Genomic DNA, 21,805 nt, shown 5'->3' on the forward strand with positions numbered 1-21,805 from the left:
ACCCAATTAACAAACAATGTTGATAGTTTCCGCTGAACAGCAAAGGGACTCAACCATACATATTCATGTATCCATTCTCCCCCAAACTCCCCTCCCATCCAGGCTGCCACATAACACTGAGCAGAGTTCCATGTGCTATACTGTAGGTTTTTGTTGGTTATCCATTTCAAGTATAGCAGTGTATACATGTCCATTCCAAACTCCCTAATTATCCTTTCCTTGATCTTTTCCCCTGGCAACCATAACCTTGTTCTCCAAGTCTGTGAGTCTATTTCTGTTTTGTAAGTAAGATCATTTGTATAATTTCTTTTTGGATTCCACATATAAGGGATGTCATGTGATATTTTTCTTTCTCTGTCTGACTTACTTCACTCAGTATGACACTCTCTAGATCCACCCACGTTGCTGCAAATTGACCAAACTTTTATTTATTAAAGAGAGGGGGGAAAAAAGATGTTTCAAATTAAGACCCAGAGGTCATAATGACTGCCAAGACAAAGCAAGTCTGTGATCCAACTGAGAAAAGAATCCATGTCTTTGTGGAAGCAACCTAGATGTCCATCAGCAGATGAATGGATAAGAAAGCTGTGGTACATATACACAATAGAGTATTACTCAGCCATTAAAAAGAATACATTTGAATCAGTTCTAATGAGGTGGATGAAGCTGGGGCCTATTATACAGAGTGAAGTAAGCCAGAAAGAAAAACACCAATACAGTATACTAACACATATATATGGAATTTAGAAAGATGGTAATGACAACCCTGTATGCGAGACAGCAAAAGAGACACAGATGTATAGAACAGTCTTTTGGATTCTGTGGGAGAGGGCGTGGGTGGGATGATTTGGGAGAATGGCACTGAAACATGTATAATATCATATATGAAATGAATCTCCAGTCCAGGTTCGATGCACGATACTGGATGCTTGGGGCTGGTGCACTGGGATGACCCAGAGGGATGGTACGGGAAGAGAGGTGGGAGGGGGGTTCAGGATGGGGAACACATGTACACCCGTGGCAGATTCATGTTGACGTATGGCAAAACCAATACAATATTGTAAAGTGATTAACCTCCAATTAAAATAAATAAATTTATATTAAAAAGAAAAGAAAAGAAAAAAAAAGAATCCATGTCTTTGATGTTGTCAATAGCACTTTAACTTTCAGTGACAGAGTCTCTTTAACATGAAGAAACAGTAAGTCTGTAAATACCTCTTCTGGAGCACTTGTGTTAAATGGGTCATGACTGGGAGATCCCCTTACTGGCGTCGGCGACAGGTTTTTCTCCAGATCACTAAAGCCCTGCGCGTCCAGCAGGGTGGAGAATGAGCTGGAAGGAAGCAGGTCTTCAAAGCCGCCGTCTTGGCCTAGGGAACAACAAAGCACAGAGTGGACAGCAACAGCTTTTCACTTTTGGAGGAAGATATGAATCCCAATGATCCTGAACATAAAGAGTTTTCTGATCCTTAAAAATCAAACAGTCAACTTCTGGCATCCCTAAGAACAACAACACGTGCCCTAGGAACAGCATCTTAAACTGGGAGCACCTAAGGCCCAGGGGCTCTTGGGCCACATGAGTACCCAGCACTGGTATTAATAGAGGTGATCAATTAATCAATAGTGGTTTAACAGATGTAACTATGGACTCACAGCACTGGCATTAAAGCTAATTTAGTTTGACAACCCTTCTGTAATTTTGTGGCAGCATTTGGGGCTTTAAATATTTCACTTCAGAAATAACTTGTGGAGGAATTCCAGTAGTACAAAAGTGATTCTAAACAGCAACAGAGTCACACACAACTCCATTTCCATCACCACTATGCTCTTGAAAAAAAATGTGCAAAGCAAAAAGGGAAAAGAGAAAAGATGATGACTCTTGGTCCCTCTTAAGAGGGTTCTTTATGCCATTCATTTCATTTTAAAGCAGAAAGAATAATGACCTAATGGAAAAAAGCAATCACATAACCAGCAAAGTAGCAACTCTGAGAATTTTTTTTTAATGTGTCTAGAAATGAAAAGGATGAAGTGCTGAACAGTGCCAGACATTCTTTTTTAAAAAACAGAATGGTCCTTCCAACTAGCCTTTAAATAACACAGAATGGCAAATCATTTACTTGTTTAAAGATACTAACTAGATATAGCTTTTTAATTTAGGTTTTATTAGATTTTTACTCTAATTTTATTAGAATCGAGGTATTCTTAGAATTGCCTGAGGATTTTCTAAGTAAATATATAAATCCTACTGAGAAAGCACTGTTGATGAAACTCTTCATTAGAACAGGACATAATTTCCAATGGTTTATAAAAATCCTTCTGTACAGGGTTAAAAACTCTCCCTTTTAACTAGACTATTATATGCATAGATTAAAAAGGCAGAAAGAATTACATGAAAATGCCAGTAGCGATCATGCCAGTGCAATTATGAGTGATTTTTACCCCTTTTCTCTATTTTCTAAAAGTTTTACAATGTAGTCTAATTGCAGAAATTAATCTGCTCTTCTTTCATTTTGAAACGTTATAGTATTGAGATTCTATAAAATCAAACAATGTTATAAATACTATGACTATGCAAAGCTACTATGTAAAATATTTACATAATAATTTTATGTAAAAATTAATTAGAGAATCTGTAATATTCCTTAAAAGAGACTCTTGTGAAGGCATAGAAAATGCTGAGTGATGAGAACTGTCATGATAATTATAGGTTTATTTGCTCATTCAGATAACTATAAAGTCTTAATACATGCCAGGCCTCATGGACAAAAACATGAAGATCCATTTTGTTCAAAGATCGTGGTCCAAAGGATTTTCTTTCTTTGTGAACCCATCAAAATTAAAATTTCAAAATCCCAAGTGTTCCACAAGTACCTTCCCAAAGACTTATTTTCACCACTTACTTGTAAAGTAAATAGCCCCACCTATGCAGTGCGAATGAACAAGAGAACTTCAAAGCTCTTAACATTTTCGCTTATTTTGAACGATCCCCAAAGCTTTGCCGTATTTGAGGATGGCCAATTGGCCCATCAGCAGATAAAATAATAATAAATATAACAAAATACAGGCTATTTTTACTTAGATGTTTTACAGACTTTTTAAAAAAAGTATTCAAAGCTGAACACAAACCCCTCAAGCCCTGCAATGTTTCTCCTCTAGGTTTTCCCCTCTTGGTAAGTGGAGCCATCCTCTGCTAGTTGCTTTAGCCAGAAATGTTCTTCTTTCCTGATGCTTTCTTCTCCTTCACTTTGCTAATCTAACTCATCACACTATTAAGTCAAGGGTAATGGAAAAGACTTTGATGCTGGGAGGGGTTGGGGGCAGGAGAAGAAGGGGACGACAGAGGATGAGATGGCTGGATGGCATCACTGACTCAATGGACGCGAGTCTGAGTGAACTCTGGGAGTTGGTGATGGACAGGGAGGCCTGGCGTGCCGCGTTTCATGGGGTCGCAAAGAGTCAGACACGACTGAGCGACTGAACTGAACTGAACACCAAAATTGATGCTTTTGAATTGTGGTGCTGGAGAAGACTCGTGAGAGTCCCTTGGATTGCAAGGAGATCCAACCAGTCCATTCTAAAGGGACCAGTCCTGGGTGTTTATTGGAAGGACTGATGCTGAGGCTGAAACGCCAATACTTTGACCACCTCATGCGAAGAGTTGACTCATTGGAGAAGACTGATGCTGGGAGGGATTGGGGTAGGAGGAGAAGGGGACGACAGAGGATGAGATGGCTGGATGGCATCACCGAGTTGATGCACATGAGTTTGGGTGAACTCCGAGAGTTGGTAATGGACAGGGAGGCCTGGCGTGCTGTGATTCATGGGGTCGCAAAGAGCCAGACACGACTGAGCAACTGAACTGAACACCAAAATAGATTTCCAATCGGCACTATCAAATCTTCCCACTGTAATACTGCAAGGTTCTCTTGACTGGTCTCCCTTCCTTCCAACACTGCTGGAATAGTCCCAGTGGCCCATAGTCCATGATGCTCCATTCGTCATGTCACTGACTTGTTAAGACCCTTCAGTGGATCCTCTGGGCTGGAATAAGAGCTGAACTCCTCACCTTGCATGATCTGGCTGTGTCTCTTCTATTATCTCATCTGTCTCACTCTCCCCTCTGCCCACTGCCTTTCAGGCACATGTGTTTCCTTTATTTAATTGGAGTATAATTGCTTTACAATGTTATGTTAGTTTGCTGTACAATGAGGTGAATCAGCTCTATGTACACACAGTGAGGTCCTTCTCCACCGAGGCTCTCGCACATGCTGTGATTCTCTCTCTCTCTGGAATGTCCCCCATACGTGGAGATGGCTCTGTCTGAACAACCAAACAACACTGTACTCAGCAGCCTACACTTTTTCTGGCAGAGAAGAGATGCCTAAGAACTTTGCTGAATGAATGGATGAGCCACCTAATTTGAAATAATAGCAATTGAGGCCAAATGTAAAAAGTTTACAGCCACGTAAAATCAACTCAAGTAGAAAAGCTCTTAGAACTACATACCTTTTTTACCTGGAGCCAAAACCACTGTTTCTTGCATTTTCTTGTACCTGTTCAGGCATTGTCGAAGATCTTCTATTTTCCGATCCTATTAATAAAATAATAAATTTTAATATTATGATTTTAAAACAATAAAAGTAATTGTGACACAAAGAATGAACAGATGTGAATTATTTACATTATTCAAAAAATAGTTCTAAACTTTAATAAAGCTGCTAATGTCTAGAATATTTTTCCTACATACATCAGAGATATAGAAAAAGTACCTCTAAATTTAGAGATCCTATCCTTCAGCTGCCATCTTTAAAAAACAAAAACAAAACAAGGTAATAAGATACAAAAAAAAAGCCGAGGGAAAAATCAACTTTAATTACTCTCCTCTCTAACATAAGTCAGAGCTGGAAAGAAAAATCTATACTTGTTATCTTCATCAGCCACCATCAATCTCCATCTGGTTTTTCCCTTCTCGCAACACTCCATCAAAGTTGCTTCAATTAGTCATCAGGGACCTTTCTCTTCAGGGCTTCTCAGGTGGCACAGTGGTAAAGAATCCTCCTGCCAATGCAGGAGCCGCAGGAGAACCAGGTTCAGTGCCTGCGTTGGGAAGATTCCCTGGAGTAGGAAATGGCAACCCACTCTAGTATTCTTCCCCAGGAAATCTTATGGACAGAGGAGCCTGGTGGGCTATAGTCCATGGGGTTGCAAAGTGTCGGACTCACTGAGCACACGCACACAACCTTCTCTTTACTAAAAACAATGGACACTTTTCATCCTTTTCCGAATCTGATCTCCAGGTGGCACTTGATTGACCCCTACTTTCCTTCTTTCACTTTCCTCTCCACTCTTTCTTTTCTTCTGTCTTGATTTGTTAATCCTTGAGCAGATGAATTTTCCACTTCCATTACCCCCCACTCCACCCCATGCTATCATCCTAACCCAGAATATGAAATGTTAGAGCTTCAGGGTTTTCTCCTTTACCCTCCTCTCTTCTCCCAGGCCCTCAGTGTGGTAGATTATAAACATGGGCTCCCTAGCTCCCTCCAACATGGATTCGGGGCATGACCATATGACCTACTTAGGCTAATGATATATACCAAATGTGGTTCAAAGCAAAGGCTTGAAAAGTAGTTGCACACTGGGGCGTTTCCTCTCTTGCTGCCCTAGGAACTCGGAGGCCACTACGTGAAGAAGCGTAGGTTAGCCTAATGGAGGTAGGGAGATCATTTGGAGAAGACACAACCCAGTCTGTCAATCACCAGACATGTGAATTACACCATCTTAAACTATCCAGCCCCATCCCAGTCACCAGCAAATGGTAGAGGATCAGCAAAGTCAGCCCAGACTAGAACAATCTAGCCAATCTACAGAAGTATGAGAATTAACAAATGTGATTTATTATGGAGCAAAAGCAAACTGATACATCAGCTATAGTTTTGTCCCCACCAATCTACATAATTCAACTCTATCATTTCTCCTAAAATTGACAGCGTTCACTGCCCACCAACTTATAATCCTACATTAATCCTAAAATGTAGATTTATTTTCCAACTTTCTATGAGAAATCTCATTTTAATGTCCCACAAACACATCACAAATTGAATACATCTTAAATGAAGCTCATTATTTGCCCCTAGTACTTGAGTCTCTGCTTGGATTCCCTTAACTCTTTTATGGGTACCTTCATTCAACCCACTGCCCAAACCAGAAAATCTTTCCCAAATCCAAAGATTTAAAAATCTTGCTAACCAGTGAATTTCTCTAAAATCCCCCCTCTCATCACTTCACCGCCACTGCCTTGTTTACACATCTTCATTTCTCACCTATTTTAACGGCCTATTAATTGTTGTCTTCATTCTCTTTCTTTTAGTCTTGCTTCTATTCTGCCACCAGAATTGGCTTTTTAACATGGCAATTTAATTATGTCACTGTTCCAGGTCTAAAGCTGAGACCCCAAATTGTTAAGTCATCAGCTTCACTATAGCACCCCCTCATACACTCATGTCCTCCACCTGTATCTCATGGCTCCAGAACTTTCCCAGTATGCCGTGGCTGTTTCAAGACTTGGTTTTGACTTGTGTTTTTGCTCATGGATCTTCTGCCCAGAACATTTCATTTTCCTGATGAATGACTCTTGCTCTCACTCAGGATTTGCCCAAATATGTCCTCTTTGAGGGCTTCTTGGAACCACCAAGAAGTCGGGTCACTCTTGGTGCTCTTAGAGAAGTCTGAGCATCTAATAAGTCCTCATACAACATTGGGAGTTTTGCTTGTTATTGTTGCTTTTTTAAGAGAGAGAAATGAAAACAAAATGAATTTTAGTGTTGTTGTTGTTGTTTTTTCAAATTCAATCTATGTGGACAGCTTGCTAATGACTTTTTTATTAGATGTGGGGAGGACTCGCACAGATAAACCTATATATGGGTGGGTGGGTAGAATGAGTTTATTTCCATTGAATAAAGAACAAAAAGAATGAAAGGCAATAAACAGAGTTAGGCAAGAAAGAGAAGGAAGCTTCTGATGAGAAAAAGATCAAGACAAAGTTCTTTAGCATTGGCTTGGTTTTTATTTCCTCGAAGTTAACTCTTTCTGTGGGAAAATGTCTCCTTGTTCTACTCATTAAGGGACATGGTGGGGGACAGTTCTGGTGACAGGATCTGAACCTGCCTGCTGGTATGTGGTTGGTCAGGGAAGCTGAAGAGACACGTTACTTTATTAAGGCCCTGCATCCCTGCTCTGAGCAGAATGCAGAGAGAAGCAACGGCTGGAGGAGGAGCCCTCCTGGAGATGTTGGCATCAGGCCAGTGCATCTCAAACAAAGCCTAGTGCCATCTTGATTGCGGTGCCTGTGCCTGTTTCCTGGCATCTCACCACGTCGGAGAGCAGAGACGATCCCAGAAGGGAAAGAGGCCAGCAGTGTGAAGGAAGCAACATGTTCAGAGATTAAAGTCAACATGATGGTGAAGCTAAAACTGCCATGGCTACCTCCTTCAGAGTCCATATGGTGGCCAGAATTTCCAGGGACCACAGAAAGGATGTACTATGGACTATGTCCTTTCTCTCGTTTGTCACCTGAATGTAAAAAGCTGATCTGATAGCTTGAACACTTTCTCAATTCAAGACAGTGGGCTGGAGGGATGGATTCTCAGTAAAGCTAGAGCTGCTGGCTCTACTTGCGCTATCCACATAGCACAAGTATGTCACTGACCCGCTGAGAGCAGGTCCACTTGGGCAGGAAAGGAGAATGCTTCCCCTTCATGTCAGTTGTTTAGGGGATGTTCTTTCAAACTAGGGTATCTGATAAAAACGCATGGAATGATCAAAATGATGAGGTAACATATCCAAATAAACAGTTAAATTTCACCTACATACCTTTTCTTCATTTGCTGCCATCAAAGACTCCACAGCCTTTTTCATTTTTTGTACTTCGATATCTGAAATATCACAACATCAAATCAGAAATGTGTTTTTTAAAACATGTGTGAAAATAACAAGAAACTACTGACTCTTCATGTTGAAATGTTTTAAGGTAAAAATGTTAATAATTTATTCTGCCTTTTTTTTAAAGGCACATTTACCATTTATATTCTCTTTTAGGGAAAATCTGAAAAACGAACACTTTCTATTATAGCTCACCTTAATAGTCATCATTCTAGAAAAAAAACAACTGCCCTCTCTCAAAGCAAGAGCAAAATCCTGAGAAGAACGCTGAAGATGAAATTTCAGTGCCATAACAATAAAAACATGGAGTTTTAAAAGAAGAAACTTATAATAAAGCAGGTGAAAGTGATGAATGGCATATATATGACAAAAGCTGAGAAAATGTTCAGTTATAACCAAGACAGAGATACAAATGGTAACGGCCTGATGGAATGTGATATTTACATGAGTGTCATGCTAAGAAGCTAGCTGTAGATTCCATACAAAAGGATAATAAGTACATTGCTTCATCTATAAACTTCATTTCCAGCACTATCTTAAAATATAAGGGCCAAAGTAAGTGATTCTCCTTAAAACTTGATATTCAAATAGAAAAGCATGCTACTTTAATCATAAAACCAAATATTTTAAATATGAAAAGTCAATGCAAAATGAGATCACAAATTTAAAAAATTAAAACAGAGAAAAAGTTCAGCTAAAATTGTCTGCTTCCAAGAGAAAAAAATACTACTGAAGGTGAATTTTAACACAATGATGCATCATCCAGCAGAGATATAACATTTTCAATTACAGTATACTCTGTAGGAACTGCTTTTATTATTATTTTTTAAATGGCAAATTTCCTGAAGAATTTAACATCTGGAGGAAAGCCCACTAAGGGTTTATCTTTATCCTGCATTATATAATCTAGGCTCTGTTAGTTAGCCTGGGTATAATTTCTTTTGTAACACAAGAGGGTATGTTTAGAGAACCCCCTAATGTAGATCTCAGTGAAAAAGTGGGCTACAAAACACTGGAAAGCAAAAGCCAGTTCAAAATGATTGTTAACTGTGGTAAATTTTAAAACCAGTAGGTTTTGACTTTCCTGGTGGCCCAGTGGTGAAGAACCCACCTGTCAAGGTAGGGGACACAGGTTTGACCCCTGATCTGGCAAGACATGCTGAGGGACAACTAACTCTGTGCATAACTACTGAGCCCATGCCTTCAAGCCCACACATTGCAATAGAGAAAGCCTGCATGTAATAACAAATACCCAGGGCAACCAAATATAAATAAATAAATTTTTTTTTTTTTAAAGCAGATTTTCACTGGAGTATAAACATTGTTTTCTCCTCTGACCCTGTATCTCAGGCCACAGAGAAAATGCTTCCTCACCTCCACCAGTCTAGGGCCACTGCTGAATCCTGCAGAGCAAAGGGGCTGACTCAGGTACAATCTGCAAAATGGTCTTTTACTCCTGCTTCTATCATGTTAGTTATCCTCTATTTTGTAAATTCTGAAGAAATGAGGAGCTTATTGATGAAGCAATTTTACATCTTTGGTGAGAGAAATGTTTTAAAAACACATGCAAAGAACAGTCCAAGTAGTACTTTGGATGAATGTGAAGGCTGATGGAAATACACCAAAAACCTTACTTTTGTCTTTGAGCTTCTTTTTAAAATTTTCATCTGTGCAGGAAAACCCATTGAATTGGAAGTTAGCATATATTACAATGATAATATTTTAAAAACACTATAATTTGGCCTCTTTTTACCTAAAATAAAGACTTTAATCTCATAAAGACTGAATAGGAAACACTGTTTTATGACTAAGACCAGCACTATAATACCATAATGCTTTCTGTGAGGTTAGAACCTCATGTAATTAATCAGAAGACGTAAATCTGAGTTACTACCTCTGTTACTTCATCTTTCTGAGACTTGATTTTCTCATATTAAAATTGGGCCTTCAATGTACAAGTGCTTCTTAAACACTGTGATGAAAAACCAGCTAATGTTGCATCAGTTGCTTTTTATATTTCCATTACAGTCTGATCTATGACCCTCCTGAAAATGATGAGGACACTGCTTATGTCATCTCCATCTCACCATTCAAGTTCAACAGCACTGAAATGATCCACCATCTCCTGTTCAACAAGATGAGTCCACTGATCACAGTTAGATGTTATGTCAGCATCAGATTCCATGAAGTTTCTAAACACTAGCTCTTAATGCCTGTACTTGTCTGGCAGGGTACTGCTAACAAGTGGTTCACAGACCAGTTCAGTTCACTCCAGTCACTAAGCCGTGTCTGACTCTTTGCGATCCCACAGACTGCAGCTCGTCAGGCTTCCCTGTCTATCACCAACTCCCTGAGCTTGCTCAAACTACTAAGCCGCTTCAGTCGTGTCCGACTCTGTGCGACCCCTTAGACGGCAGCCCACCAGGCTCCCCCGTCCCTGGGATTCTCCAGGCAAGAACACTGGAGTGGGCTGCCATTTCCTTTTCCATTGCTCAAACTAACGCCCATCAAGTCGGTGATGCCATCCAACCATCTCAACCTCTGTCTTATCCTAATCACAGACCAGTGCTAGTCCTCAGATCTGATTTTGGGTAGCATTACTCTAACGTAGCCTCTATAGCTCACAAGTCCTATGAATCCATTTTTCTCTTAAGACTCTTGAAAGCATAACCTGCCTGTGAATGTCCCCAAAGAAAGTACATTCTATATGTGTGAAAACAGAGACGAAAGATCCATTTCCCTCAATGTTAGACGAACTGAATTTTCAGATGGATAGGGAGTTGTGATACCTGCAGATAAATAAAGCCAGGGCAATCTAGAGCCAAGAAGACTATGGAGGTAATCTCATTCAATCCCCTCACTGTACAGACAATTGCAATTTGGACAAGAACTCTCTCATGATGAGAATTTACCATGTAATAATTAACCATGTAGGCTTCCCTGGTGGTTCAGACAGTAAAGAATCTGCCTGCAGTACAGGAGACCTGGATTCGATCCCTGGGTCAGGATGATCCCCTTGAGAAGAGAACGGCTACTCACTCCAGTATTCTTGCCTGGAAAATCTCATGGACAAAGGAGACTGGTGTGCTACAGTCCATGGGGTTGCAAAAGAGTTGCCACGACTGAGTAGCTAACACTAAGACCAATGATTAGGCTTAATCTAAAATAAACATCCAAGAAAAAAAATAATAAAATAAAATAAACATCCACAAATGTACAGAGGTGCTCTCCTCTAGCTGCTCAAGAGGAAGTTAACCGGTGCCCAAGCATAGTGAAGAGTCTCAGAGTCGTCCCTGGGATCCCGGGCTCAGATGGCTTCTGCTGCTCCTCTCTCTTTTGATGCTAAAGTTATACATCATCTAACATCAACTTCTTTTATAGATTGTGACGGTTTTAACAAAAGAAGAAAACAAATGTTTAATACATATTCTTACCTCGATCAAGAATTTCAATCCCTTCTCCTTTCATCTGGCAAACCAATTTTTCTTGTAGTCTTCTCACTTCAGATTCCTTCTCTTCCAGTTGTTCTTTCAGAGATGTCAGCTCCTCCTACAAATGATAAATTCATCCAAAAACAGTAGATTATGACTAAAAGGGAATACTCAGAGAGTCTGTTAACTCTTGAGTCAATAATTAGTTTTCATGAATGAAACAAAAAACTACAAGAATTTAGATGCAAACTTCAAAAATCAGTGGCAATGATAAGCAGGAAGCAAGACAATTAATAAAAGTCCAATTTATAATAACTGTGGTATAATTATTTCCAGTTTCTTTGTGACCAAATTAAAAATAAATCTTTTAAATTGTAATTAGGACTAGGGTAGCCCTAAGGTTTAAATCTTATGTTAAGTAAAACATCTGACCAAGTTAATCAAAGAAGATAATCAAATTAGATGCTTAGTGTCATAAAAGCAAAACAAAATACAAATTTGAAAAAATATATTAGACTTGCTTGACATTTATTCAGCATTTCAAGATGGTACTCATGTTCCCTAGACAAGATAGAACTTAATTAGTGGATAAGGCAGCAGGCAATAAACAACTTTAAGTCATGGGACTAAATAATTCCTTCTCATCACTAAGGTAAAAGAATAGAATCTCCTACAACAATGGGAAAAAAAGAGATTCTTTAATCTTTAAAAAAAAAACTACACAATTATTTAAGACCTTAAATCCAATGTTCTATTTACTGAAGTTTGTTTCAGCTTCATTTTGGTAAAGAATTATAAACTTAAGCAAACTTAAGTTTTGCTGGTTATATTTAACACAGGAAATAAAGCTATGCAATGCTAATAAGTGTGCCTTTATTTTCAATATAACATTTTATTTTCAGTTGGTAAAGAAACCTATTACGTTTAGCATTAAGAGAAGATGTAGCTCTCCAAAGTAGCTAAGAAGTTGGCCTATTATAGTTTTACTTATGGTGGGAATCGACACCAAATATAAGGAATTTTCAGTAGCACTGTCAGGAAGTACTGCCACGAGCTTACTATGCTTCTTTATAGTTCTACTGTGCTTACAAAGCAGTATCATCTACTCACTACCACGGCAGCCTTAACTGCTGTACGCATTTACCTTTGAGAAAGTCTTGAAAGAATAAGACCGTTTATTACTGATACCGAAGAGAAGTCTTTCCCAGGTGAATGTTTGCAATTATTTGACCATGCTTGGATCTCATTTTAAGACAATGAGATTTAATTTATAAACAAATACTTTTATTTTACAAGTTTATTACTTTTCACTATTTCATATGCTTCTGAAAACAATACTAGGGATTGCAATGTCCCTTTAATTAGCTTTACACATATTAAAAAAAAAAAAAAAACAGGGGACACACACACAAAAATGAATGCACACACCACTAAAAACACCATCACAGCAAAACAACACAAGCCAGAAAGCAACAGGCCATGGACCCATTACCCAAGGTCTACTACACCTTCAGTGATTCCCACTTTTGTTCCATCCGCTGCTTTTCATACTGCATCTGACCCACCTTGATTTTCATGCTAGAAAGTTTGGCCATTAAAGACTGGTAGAGAGACAGGAGTGAAAGAAAACTACAGATAGAAAAAGACAAGCTAAGTAACCAAGAACACAGCACCAGTTTATAAAGGAGGTTAGATAACTGAGAGAAACGACAGGTTATGTTCTATCAAATTAGTTAAACCCTGATTCTTGTTCAAAATTGTTGCTGTTCAGTCACTAAGTTGTGTCCAACTCTTTTGGGACCCCATGGACCTGCAGCCTGCCAGGGTCCTCTGTCCATGGAATTTTCTAGGCAAGAATACTGGAGTGGGGTGCCACTCCCTTCTCTGCTGCTGCTACTGCTGCTAAGTCGTTTCAGTCACGTCAGACTCTGTGTGACCCCATAGACGGCAGCCCACCAGGCTCCGCCGTCCCTGGGATTCTCTAGGCAAGAACACTGGAGTGGGTTGCCATTTCCTTCTCCAATGCATGAAAGTGAAAAGTGAAAGTGAAGTCGCACAGTAAGTGTCCAACTCTTTGTGACCCCATGGACTACAGCCTACCAGGTTCCTCCGTCCATGGGATTTTCCAGGCAAGAGTACTGGAGTGGGTTGCCATTGCCTTCTCCACTCCCTGCTGTTCTTATTCAGAATGTGAAAGTCGCTCAGTTGTGTCCAACTCTTTGCAACTCCATGGACTATACAGTCCATGGAATTCTCCAGGCCAGGACACTGAAGTGGGTAGCCTTTCCCTTCTCCAGGGGATCTTCCCAACCCAGGGATTGAACCCAGGTCTCCCGCACTGCAGGCGGGTTCTTCACCAGCTAAGCAACAAGGGAAGCCCAAGAATACTGGAGTGGGTAGCTTATCCCTTCTCCAGCAGGTCTTCCCAACCCAGGAATTGAACCAGGGTCTCCTGCATTGCAGACAGATTCTTTACCAACTGAACCACAAGGGAAGCCCTTATTCAGAACCACAGTGTTTAAATTCTAGATGGTCTCCAGCTTGGGGAAAAACTTTGTTCACTTGTAAAATGCCTTAAAATGTCTTCTTTATCACATTCTAAGTAGAAAACGTATTTTATCTATATTATTGATCATGGATAAGTAGTGGAGCCACTTATATAAAATTTTTCGCCATTGTGAAAACTTACCTTGGTAGATTTCAACTTTTTCTCATACTGAAGTCTTTCATTTTCCATTTCACTGACTCTTAACCTCAAATCATTGATCTCCTGCATTAGCCCCTGTCCAAAAAGAAACAAGGAAATACATTAGGAAAGCAGTAAACACCTATTTTACCTACCAAAATTGCAGTTTGGAAATCCTCAGTCAGTGGCTCTTGGGTTATAGCTGGATGAATGAGATTAGACAAATGGGAATGAATGCGTCTCCTTGAGAATCTTTCCAGTGAATCTTTCCATGGATCCACTGAAAGGTCCATTGAATCTTTTCATTGAAAACATTGCCTCTGCCCTAAAATGATGGGACTGATTATGGAAATGAAAAGTGACAATAATTTTTAAGAAAGATAACTGATCACTTGTTATCATTAAGCAAATATTTCTAGATTAAAAATCACTATATCAATTCCATCTTTTAAAAATAATCCAGAGAAATTTTCTTGAGGAAAGTCATTTACTTTAGGGCCTTTTCAGCAATATATGGATATTTATAAAAATATTTTTCTAATTTTTTAATTTGTCTACAAAAGATACATATTGTTCCTCAACCCAATCTGGGAGAAATTAATGAACTTTAAACACTTTAAACCAAGGATTCTAAATTTGAGGGTAGATGAGAGCCCTGTCATTTACAAATATATTCAGCATCATAATATAATTTTATGTTTGGAAAAATGCAAAAGAAAGCAACCCTAATGTTTTCATAATACCAATACATACACCTTTTTTACTTTAGTTTAGAAAATCTAATTTGTTTGTAAACATTTTCTAAATATTCTGAGCAATAGTGACATATTTTTGTCCACAGGCCAGAGAGTAGGAAAAAGAAATTAGAATGCAGAACAATACTAAGTCATCCAGAAGAAGGGCTCAAATAGTCTGTGAAGATGCCTCTTCTCTAACAATAGGTATGAAGCTTCCACCAATGGTTACAATGTTTTTGTTCTTCTCAAGATATTTATTCCTGAGCCACAGATTCACAGGTAACAGAAAAGAATTACACAAGAATGCTATAAAAAACAAACAGAATAATGCTATTAAAGTTTAATGATTCAACTTCACAGAGGCCAGGTAAAGGATGCTCTAGTGAAATATACTTCTCAGAAAACCTACAGGTTTTTAAATTGTAGTTTCTTGTAAAATGGGGCAAATTATTACCTAGTATTACATAATACTTTTAAATATTATAACTGCTAATACAGTGTTTCAATAAGAAGCTATTTTCTGTTTATGAATGACATAAATAACTGTTTGACATCATTTAATAACATTTTAATTGTGATTAAGTTGTGATTTAGTTTATCTGTAAGTTCAAAATTCAAGTAAAAGGAAAAAGTCAGTTTCTCCTGTTCATTTATCTACCATTTATTAACCACTCTTGCATAATACAAGTTCTTAATAATCTTCTTTAATCAATCTGGTCTTCCACAGATATATTTTCCCACTTATTGTTAAAAATAAATTCTATTTGGATTGAATTCTATTCGGATTGTTTCAGTTCTGTTGTTGAATTGTTGATTGTTGGAATTCCTCAGCTTTGAATTCTATTTGGATTATCGTATTTTACCACTTCCTTTAGAAATAATGGCAATTTGTAAAGAAGAAACAAATGAAGAAAACAGAATTATAAATTCAGGTCATTTTTCTATTAAAAAAGAACTACCCAATTATCCCTTCAGGCAATATTGTAAGTATGAACACAAATTTTTAATCTGAAAGAAGCCCTATCTTTCCGTGATAACTCAAGCTAGAAAATCTGGACATAGCTCAAAATATGAAACTTTAAAAAATGTAATACAAATTATTTCCAAGTAATTTCTTATCAGAAGTTCAGTACTTTTAAAAGTGAAAATCCTTGTTCTATTTCCCTCTTCCTTCGCAGAAAACTAGGGCTCCACAGAAACTCATTTCTGATATCTGTATTCTTACCAGAAGGGGGCACTGTTGAATGATGCTAACCACCTATCAGCAATTCCTGGGATAGGCAAGCCCTGTCTTCCAAGGTTTCAAGACTTCTCTACCCCTAATCTTTTGGAATTGCCTATACTGCTACTTCTTCCCCACACTCCACTGTTTTCTTAGAAATTAATCTCCAGATAACCTAAAATCTTAAGACAAAGTTAAAGAATTTTAGATTCATGGAACAGCCAGGGAAACATTTCAATTAAGGAAAAGGTAGGAAAATGAGCATATTCAATTTTAATTTTTTTAGTTTTAATCTTAAAGACTACTTCAATTATTTTCATATATAAAAGCAGCTTATAATATCCCATAATCATCTCTAAAACGCATGCTACATCTTACCAATAGTGCTGAATGTTTATTAGAAACACACAAAAAAAGGTTTTACAAAAAATGCAGACAAACTCAAGAGATAGAAATATTGCTCTGGGATCTTATAAAAAAATCATAAAACAGCTAGCTACTTCAACTTAGTCCTAATGGTTGGTTAACATCTTGTATCCAAATTAACCACAGTTGTATGGGTTAAGACTTTCCCTAAACTGTGTATGTATAGTAAGCCCTTTGGAGCACTTAATGCTCCAAAACTGCTACCTTCTTTCCTGACACCAGAGTTAGCTCTATTGCCACCTTATCTACCTGTTGACTGAATTCTAGCACCATTTTATACAGCAGCTGTGGAGTCAGGGAAGGACAAAAAGGGAAAAGAAGAAATATCCAAACAGATTTCTAAAGAAAGCACAAAAGCAAGAATTTTAAAGAAACTAAGTAGTTTTCTAAGTTTTAAAAGCTCCAGTTTCAGTTAAACGAAAAACATACTAACATAGGTGACTGATAAAGAGCTTTAAGATTAAAATGTGAGCTAAGTTGGGATTTCCTTTTGCTACTGAGGAAACAATACATATACCAAGACTTTCTAGTATAGTTATATATTTGACAGAAAATTTAACTTTAAAAGTAGCAATGAAGCATTTGTTGTTGTTGTTGTTCAGCCACCAAGTCATGTCTGACTCTTTGCAACTTAAGAGTATAAACCTTATTAAATTCAGATCTATGAAGGACTTTCATACACTGGAAAACATGTAATATTGCTCATATCAAGATGGCATGCAGTCAGCATAAAATAAATATTTGAAATGAAAACAGACGGGAAGAATAAGTAAATGATTTCTCTTCTCTCCTTCTTGGTGCCCATTTTGTAGCTAAGTATGACACTTCTCCATACCCAACCAAGCAAACAAAATAAAGAAAAATGAAGAGATGGCCCTAGGAGAGAAAAAAATTTCTACAGCTCTTTGTATTTCTTTTCTAATGAGTAGATTTCATATGGATATGCTCTGCACTGCACCTCCTGACAAAAAGCAGTTAACAAACTAGGAGACCTCGAGTAACAATAAACTAAGTTGAACAAACAAGAAAGCATGTTTAGCCACGAAAAGGGGTACTTCAAGTTGTAAAATCTACCCTGAATTTCACAAAAGTATAATGAGCTGTATTTATTAACTGGAATGACTTACATGTGGAATAGACCAAAAGTAAAAGTGCAAATTAAATGACCTCTAAAATCTGTGAAATAATGAAAGCATGTTTGCTATACCTATTTAAAAATCTACTTATTATATAGTACATAATCAATGTGCCTAAATAAGAACTATTAGTAAAGTCATGCACTTGAATCCATTATTTCCACAAAGAAGATAATCAGTATGGATGAACAGATGAATGGACAGACAGATGGATACATGAATGGCAGACAGATAGATGTCCAAATGTTCTAAAGTCAAAAGTATTTTTAAAGGCGAGTGAAAGGATTAATATTTTATATCAAAAGTCTCAAAATAAAAGTTACTATTATCATTTAGTGATTAAAAAGTTAATGTAAGCTTATTCTTAAAAAGAAGTATGGATAATGAGGGCATATAGTAATTAACTGCCTCTCCTTCACAACTCCAAGGAATTTCAACTTGTTCTAGAAATATATGTGTGTGAGATATATAAGTATGCATATATATAAATTAAAATGAAAGTGTTAGTTGCTCAGTCATGTCTGACTCTGTGACCCCATGGACTATAGTCCGCCAGGCTCCTCTTGTCTATGGAATTCTCCAGGCAAGAATACTGGAGTGGGTGGCCATTCGCTTCAGGGGATCTTGTCGACTGAGTGATGGTCTCCTGCTTTGCAGGATATCTCCCTATGAATTGTAATCCTCCAGGTTTCTCTGTCCATGGGATGTTTCAGGCAAGAATACTGCAGTGAGTAGCCATTCCCTTCTCCAGGGATTTTCCCAAGCTGAAAATCGAATTGAACTGAAAAAAATTGAATCTGGGTCTCCTGCATTGCAGGCAGATTTTTAAGCTGTCTGAGTCACCAGGGAAGCCCTGTATCTATCTATCTATCTATCTATCTATCTATCTATCTATCTATCTATATATATATATATATATATATATATATATATACGTATGTGTACATATATATGTGGTTAAAAATCTGCTTTCAGTTGTGTCCAACCCTTTGTGACCCCACGGACTGTAGCCCACCAGGCTCTCTGTCCATGTAATTCTCCAGGCAAGAATACTGGAGTGGGTTGCCATTTCCTTCTCCAGGGGTGTGTGTGTATATGTTTATGTATATAAAGCGAGAGAAAGGGCACCACTTACCTCTGTGTCTCTGAATCTATCTTCATAATCCAATCTGTCCTTCTCCACAGCTGTCAGTTTTAACTTTAAGTTAGATATTTCAGCCATCAGGTCCAACTTCTGAGTTTCTAAGGATGTCCTACTCAGAAGCTCCTATTAGAATTGAAGAGATACATGCAAAAGCTGCTTTATTATAAATAGTCACATATGGATGTGTCTTTCTTATGACTGTAAAACAGTACTATTAAGTAGAGGATGTGAAGATTAATTCTAAACAGATACATCTGGAAAAATTATTTGCTTTAGTTAACCTTCATTGAGCCAAACTAGTGTTCAATAAGCAGCACATGTCTCCTTTTTCAGGAAACATATGTTCCATTGACAAACACATATATAAACTTACATATTCTTAAGCCTGTGATAACACTGATGATGATATTATGTTTGCTATGTGAAAGGTACTGTTCTTACATGTACTAAGTGGTTCAATCCTCAAAACAACCTTATGAGATAGAAACTCATTAGGATAACCCATGAATTATCCTTCTTCAAAGGTTGAGCCTCTTGATGAAAGCCAAAGAGGAAAGCGAAAAAGTTGGCTTAAAACTCAACATTCAAAAACTAAGATCATGGCATCCGGTCCTATCACTTCATGGCAAATAGATGGGGAAACAATGGAAACAGTGAGAAACTTTATTTTGGGGGTCTCCAAAATCACTGCTGATGGTGACTGCAGCCATGAAATCAAAAGACACTTGCTCCTTGGAAGAAAAGCTATGACCAACCTAGACAGCATATTAAAAAGCAGAAACATTACTTTGCCAACAAAGATCTGTCTAGTAAAAGCTATGGTTTTTCCAGTTGTCATGTATGGATGTGAGAGTTGGACTGTAAAGAAAGCTGAGCGCTGAAGAATTGATGCTTTTGAACTGTGGTATTGAAAAAGACCCGAGAGTCCCTTGGACTGCAAGGAGATTCAACCAGTCAATCCTAAAGGAAATCAGTCCTGAATATTCATTGGAAGGACTGATGTTGAAGCTGAAACTCCAATACTTTGGCCACCTGAAGCAAAGAACTGACTCATTTGAAAAGACCCTGATGCTGGGGAAGATTGAGGGCAGGAAGAGAAGGGGACAACAGAGGATCAGATGGTTGGATGGCATCACCGACTCAATGGACATGAGTTTGAGCAAGCTCCAGGAGATAGTGAAGGACAGGGAAGCCTGGCATGCTGCAGTCCATGGGTCACAGAGAGTCGGACACAACCAAAGGAACAGAGAGGTTAAGAACTTGCAGAAAGTCATTACATCAAAGAAATGGCAAAGCATGGACTCAACTTAAACAGTCCTACTCCAGTGTGTAGTCTACCCACTGTATTACAGGTCCTCTGGTAACCAAGCATCATACATGTGTGTGTGCCCACATACGTTATACATTTTTTCCACTAAGAGTCATATAAGGTACTTGTGTGTTAGTTACTCAGTTGTGTCGGACTCTTTGGAACCCTATGGACTATAGTCCCCCAGGTTCCTCTGTCCATGGGATTTTCCAGGCAAGAATACTGGAGTGAGTAGCCTTTCTCTTCTCCACGGGAATCTTCCCAAGCCAGGGATCGAACCTGGGTCTCCTGCAATGCAGGCAGATTCTTTACCATCTGAACCACCAGGGAAGCCCTTTTTCCTAATCCTAAAATATACACTCATGGTTGGAAATGAGGCAACCATATGAAAGCATAAAGAAGAAAACTGAAATCATAATATTTTATTCCAGACACTAATTGCAATGAACACTTTCTACTGTATATATGTGTTTGGAGACCCACAACTCTAGGTTTTTGCTTCAAATAAGCCAGTCTAAATGAATCAATCAATTCACCACTGTATCAGAGCAAACACAACATATAAACGTAGCATCTCAAGCAGTTCAGCAGGGAAGCCCCACCTCTGAACATACCTGCTGCAGCATTTCTTCTGTGGCATTCAACTTCTCTCTGTGCTCTTCAAGGCAAAACTCCAGATCACGAATCTTCTCTCCCTGAGCCTCTACCTGGTCTGTCAACACACTCACCTGTATACAGAGCAAAATACTGTCATCGATTAGGAAGAATTTGGGTCCCACTGCCAACTTTATTTGTCTACAGAGAACAAAAACTGGGATGATGTTACCAATCTTTTGGTTGTAAAAAAAAAAAAATCTAAGAATTAATAAGAAACCAGCCCTTCACAAGCTTATTCATATCAAGTGTGTTGGTTTGAGGATTCCTCTTCAATTTTTAAGAAAGTTAGGGCTGCATTGGGGATGTGCAACACTTTATAGGATAAAAACAAAACATTGCAACTCTTTATGAGAAAGAGCATATATACAAATTATCTTTTTCGGAGGGTCCGGTGAGGATGGGAGACAGTATTAGAGCTTAAGAGAGGAAATGGAGTTAATATTAGAAACAGAAGTCCTCAGGGATTATTTAGTTTTGTTTTGTTTTGTTTTGTTTTCCCCCAGAGCGGTCCATGGAGGGCTTCCCTGATAGCTCAATTGGTAAAGAATCGGCCTGCAATACAGGAGGCCTGGGTTCAATTCCTGGTTTGGGAAGATACCCTGAAGAACGGAAAAGCTATCCACTCCAGTATTCTGGCCTGCAGAATTCCATGGACATGGGGTTGCAAAGAGCTGGATATGACTGAGCAACTTCCACTACTGACTGAAAGTGGTCTGTATCATTTACTTACTGAAGTAAATAAACATTATATTAGTTTTAGGTATTCAATGCAATAATTTGATACTTGTATATACTACAAAGTGATCATAACAAGTCTAGTCACCATCCGCCACCATACAGTTGACTCCCTGCACCCATTTCAGCTATCTGCTAGCACCTTTCTTCTCTGGTAACCATCAACCTGTTCTCTGTATCTATGAGTTTTGTTCTTGTTTTTTTTCCATTTGTTTTGTCTTTTAGATTCTGCATATAAGTGAAAACAAGTGGTATCTGCCTTTCTCTGTCTTGACATTTCATTTAGCGTAATACCCTCAAGGTCCATTCACATTGTCACAAATGGGAAGATTTCCTTTTTTTATGATGGAGTAGTATTCCACTGTAAATATATATACTATA

General features: G+C 38.2%; 1 protein-coding gene across 31 annotated transcripts in view; it reads right to left on the reverse strand.

Moving 5' to 3' along the window:
• PPFIBP1 (PPFIA binding protein 1) overlaps positions 1-21,805 on the reverse strand; it is a 203,192-nt gene that overhangs the window by 31,710 nt on the left and 149,677 nt on the right. For 13 of the 31 annotated variants that reach the window (XM_069585499.1, XM_069585489.1, XM_069585500.1 and 10 more), the window contains 7 exons: positions 20,647-20,760; positions 18,715-18,846; positions 14,062-14,154; positions 11,376-11,490; positions 7,873-7,934; positions 4,507-4,591; positions 1,216-1,370 (listed from right to left, as the gene is read on the reverse strand). In XM_069585499.1, coding sequence (XP_069441600.1) covers positions 1,216-1,370; positions 4,507-4,591; positions 7,873-7,934; positions 11,376-11,490; positions 14,062-14,154; positions 18,715-18,846; positions 20,647-20,760 — 756 coding nt within the window. Of the gene's footprint in view, positions 1-1,215; positions 1,371-4,506; positions 4,592-7,872; positions 7,935-9,575; positions 9,609-11,375; positions 11,491-12,880; positions 12,974-14,061; positions 14,155-18,714; positions 18,847-20,646; positions 20,761-21,805 lie in introns of all 31 variants that reach the window. The other 18 variants (XM_069585491.1, XM_069585482.1, XM_069585492.1 and 15 more) reach the window with 3 other exon arrangements.

This window comes from Ovis canadensis, chromosome 3 (genome assembly GCF_042477335.2).
Source record: "Ovis canadensis isolate MfBH-ARS-UI-01 breed Bighorn chromosome 3, ARS-UI_OviCan_v2, whole genome shotgun sequence".
Classification (NCBI taxonomy): Eukaryota; Metazoa; Chordata; class Mammalia; order Artiodactyla; family Bovidae; genus Ovis; species Ovis canadensis.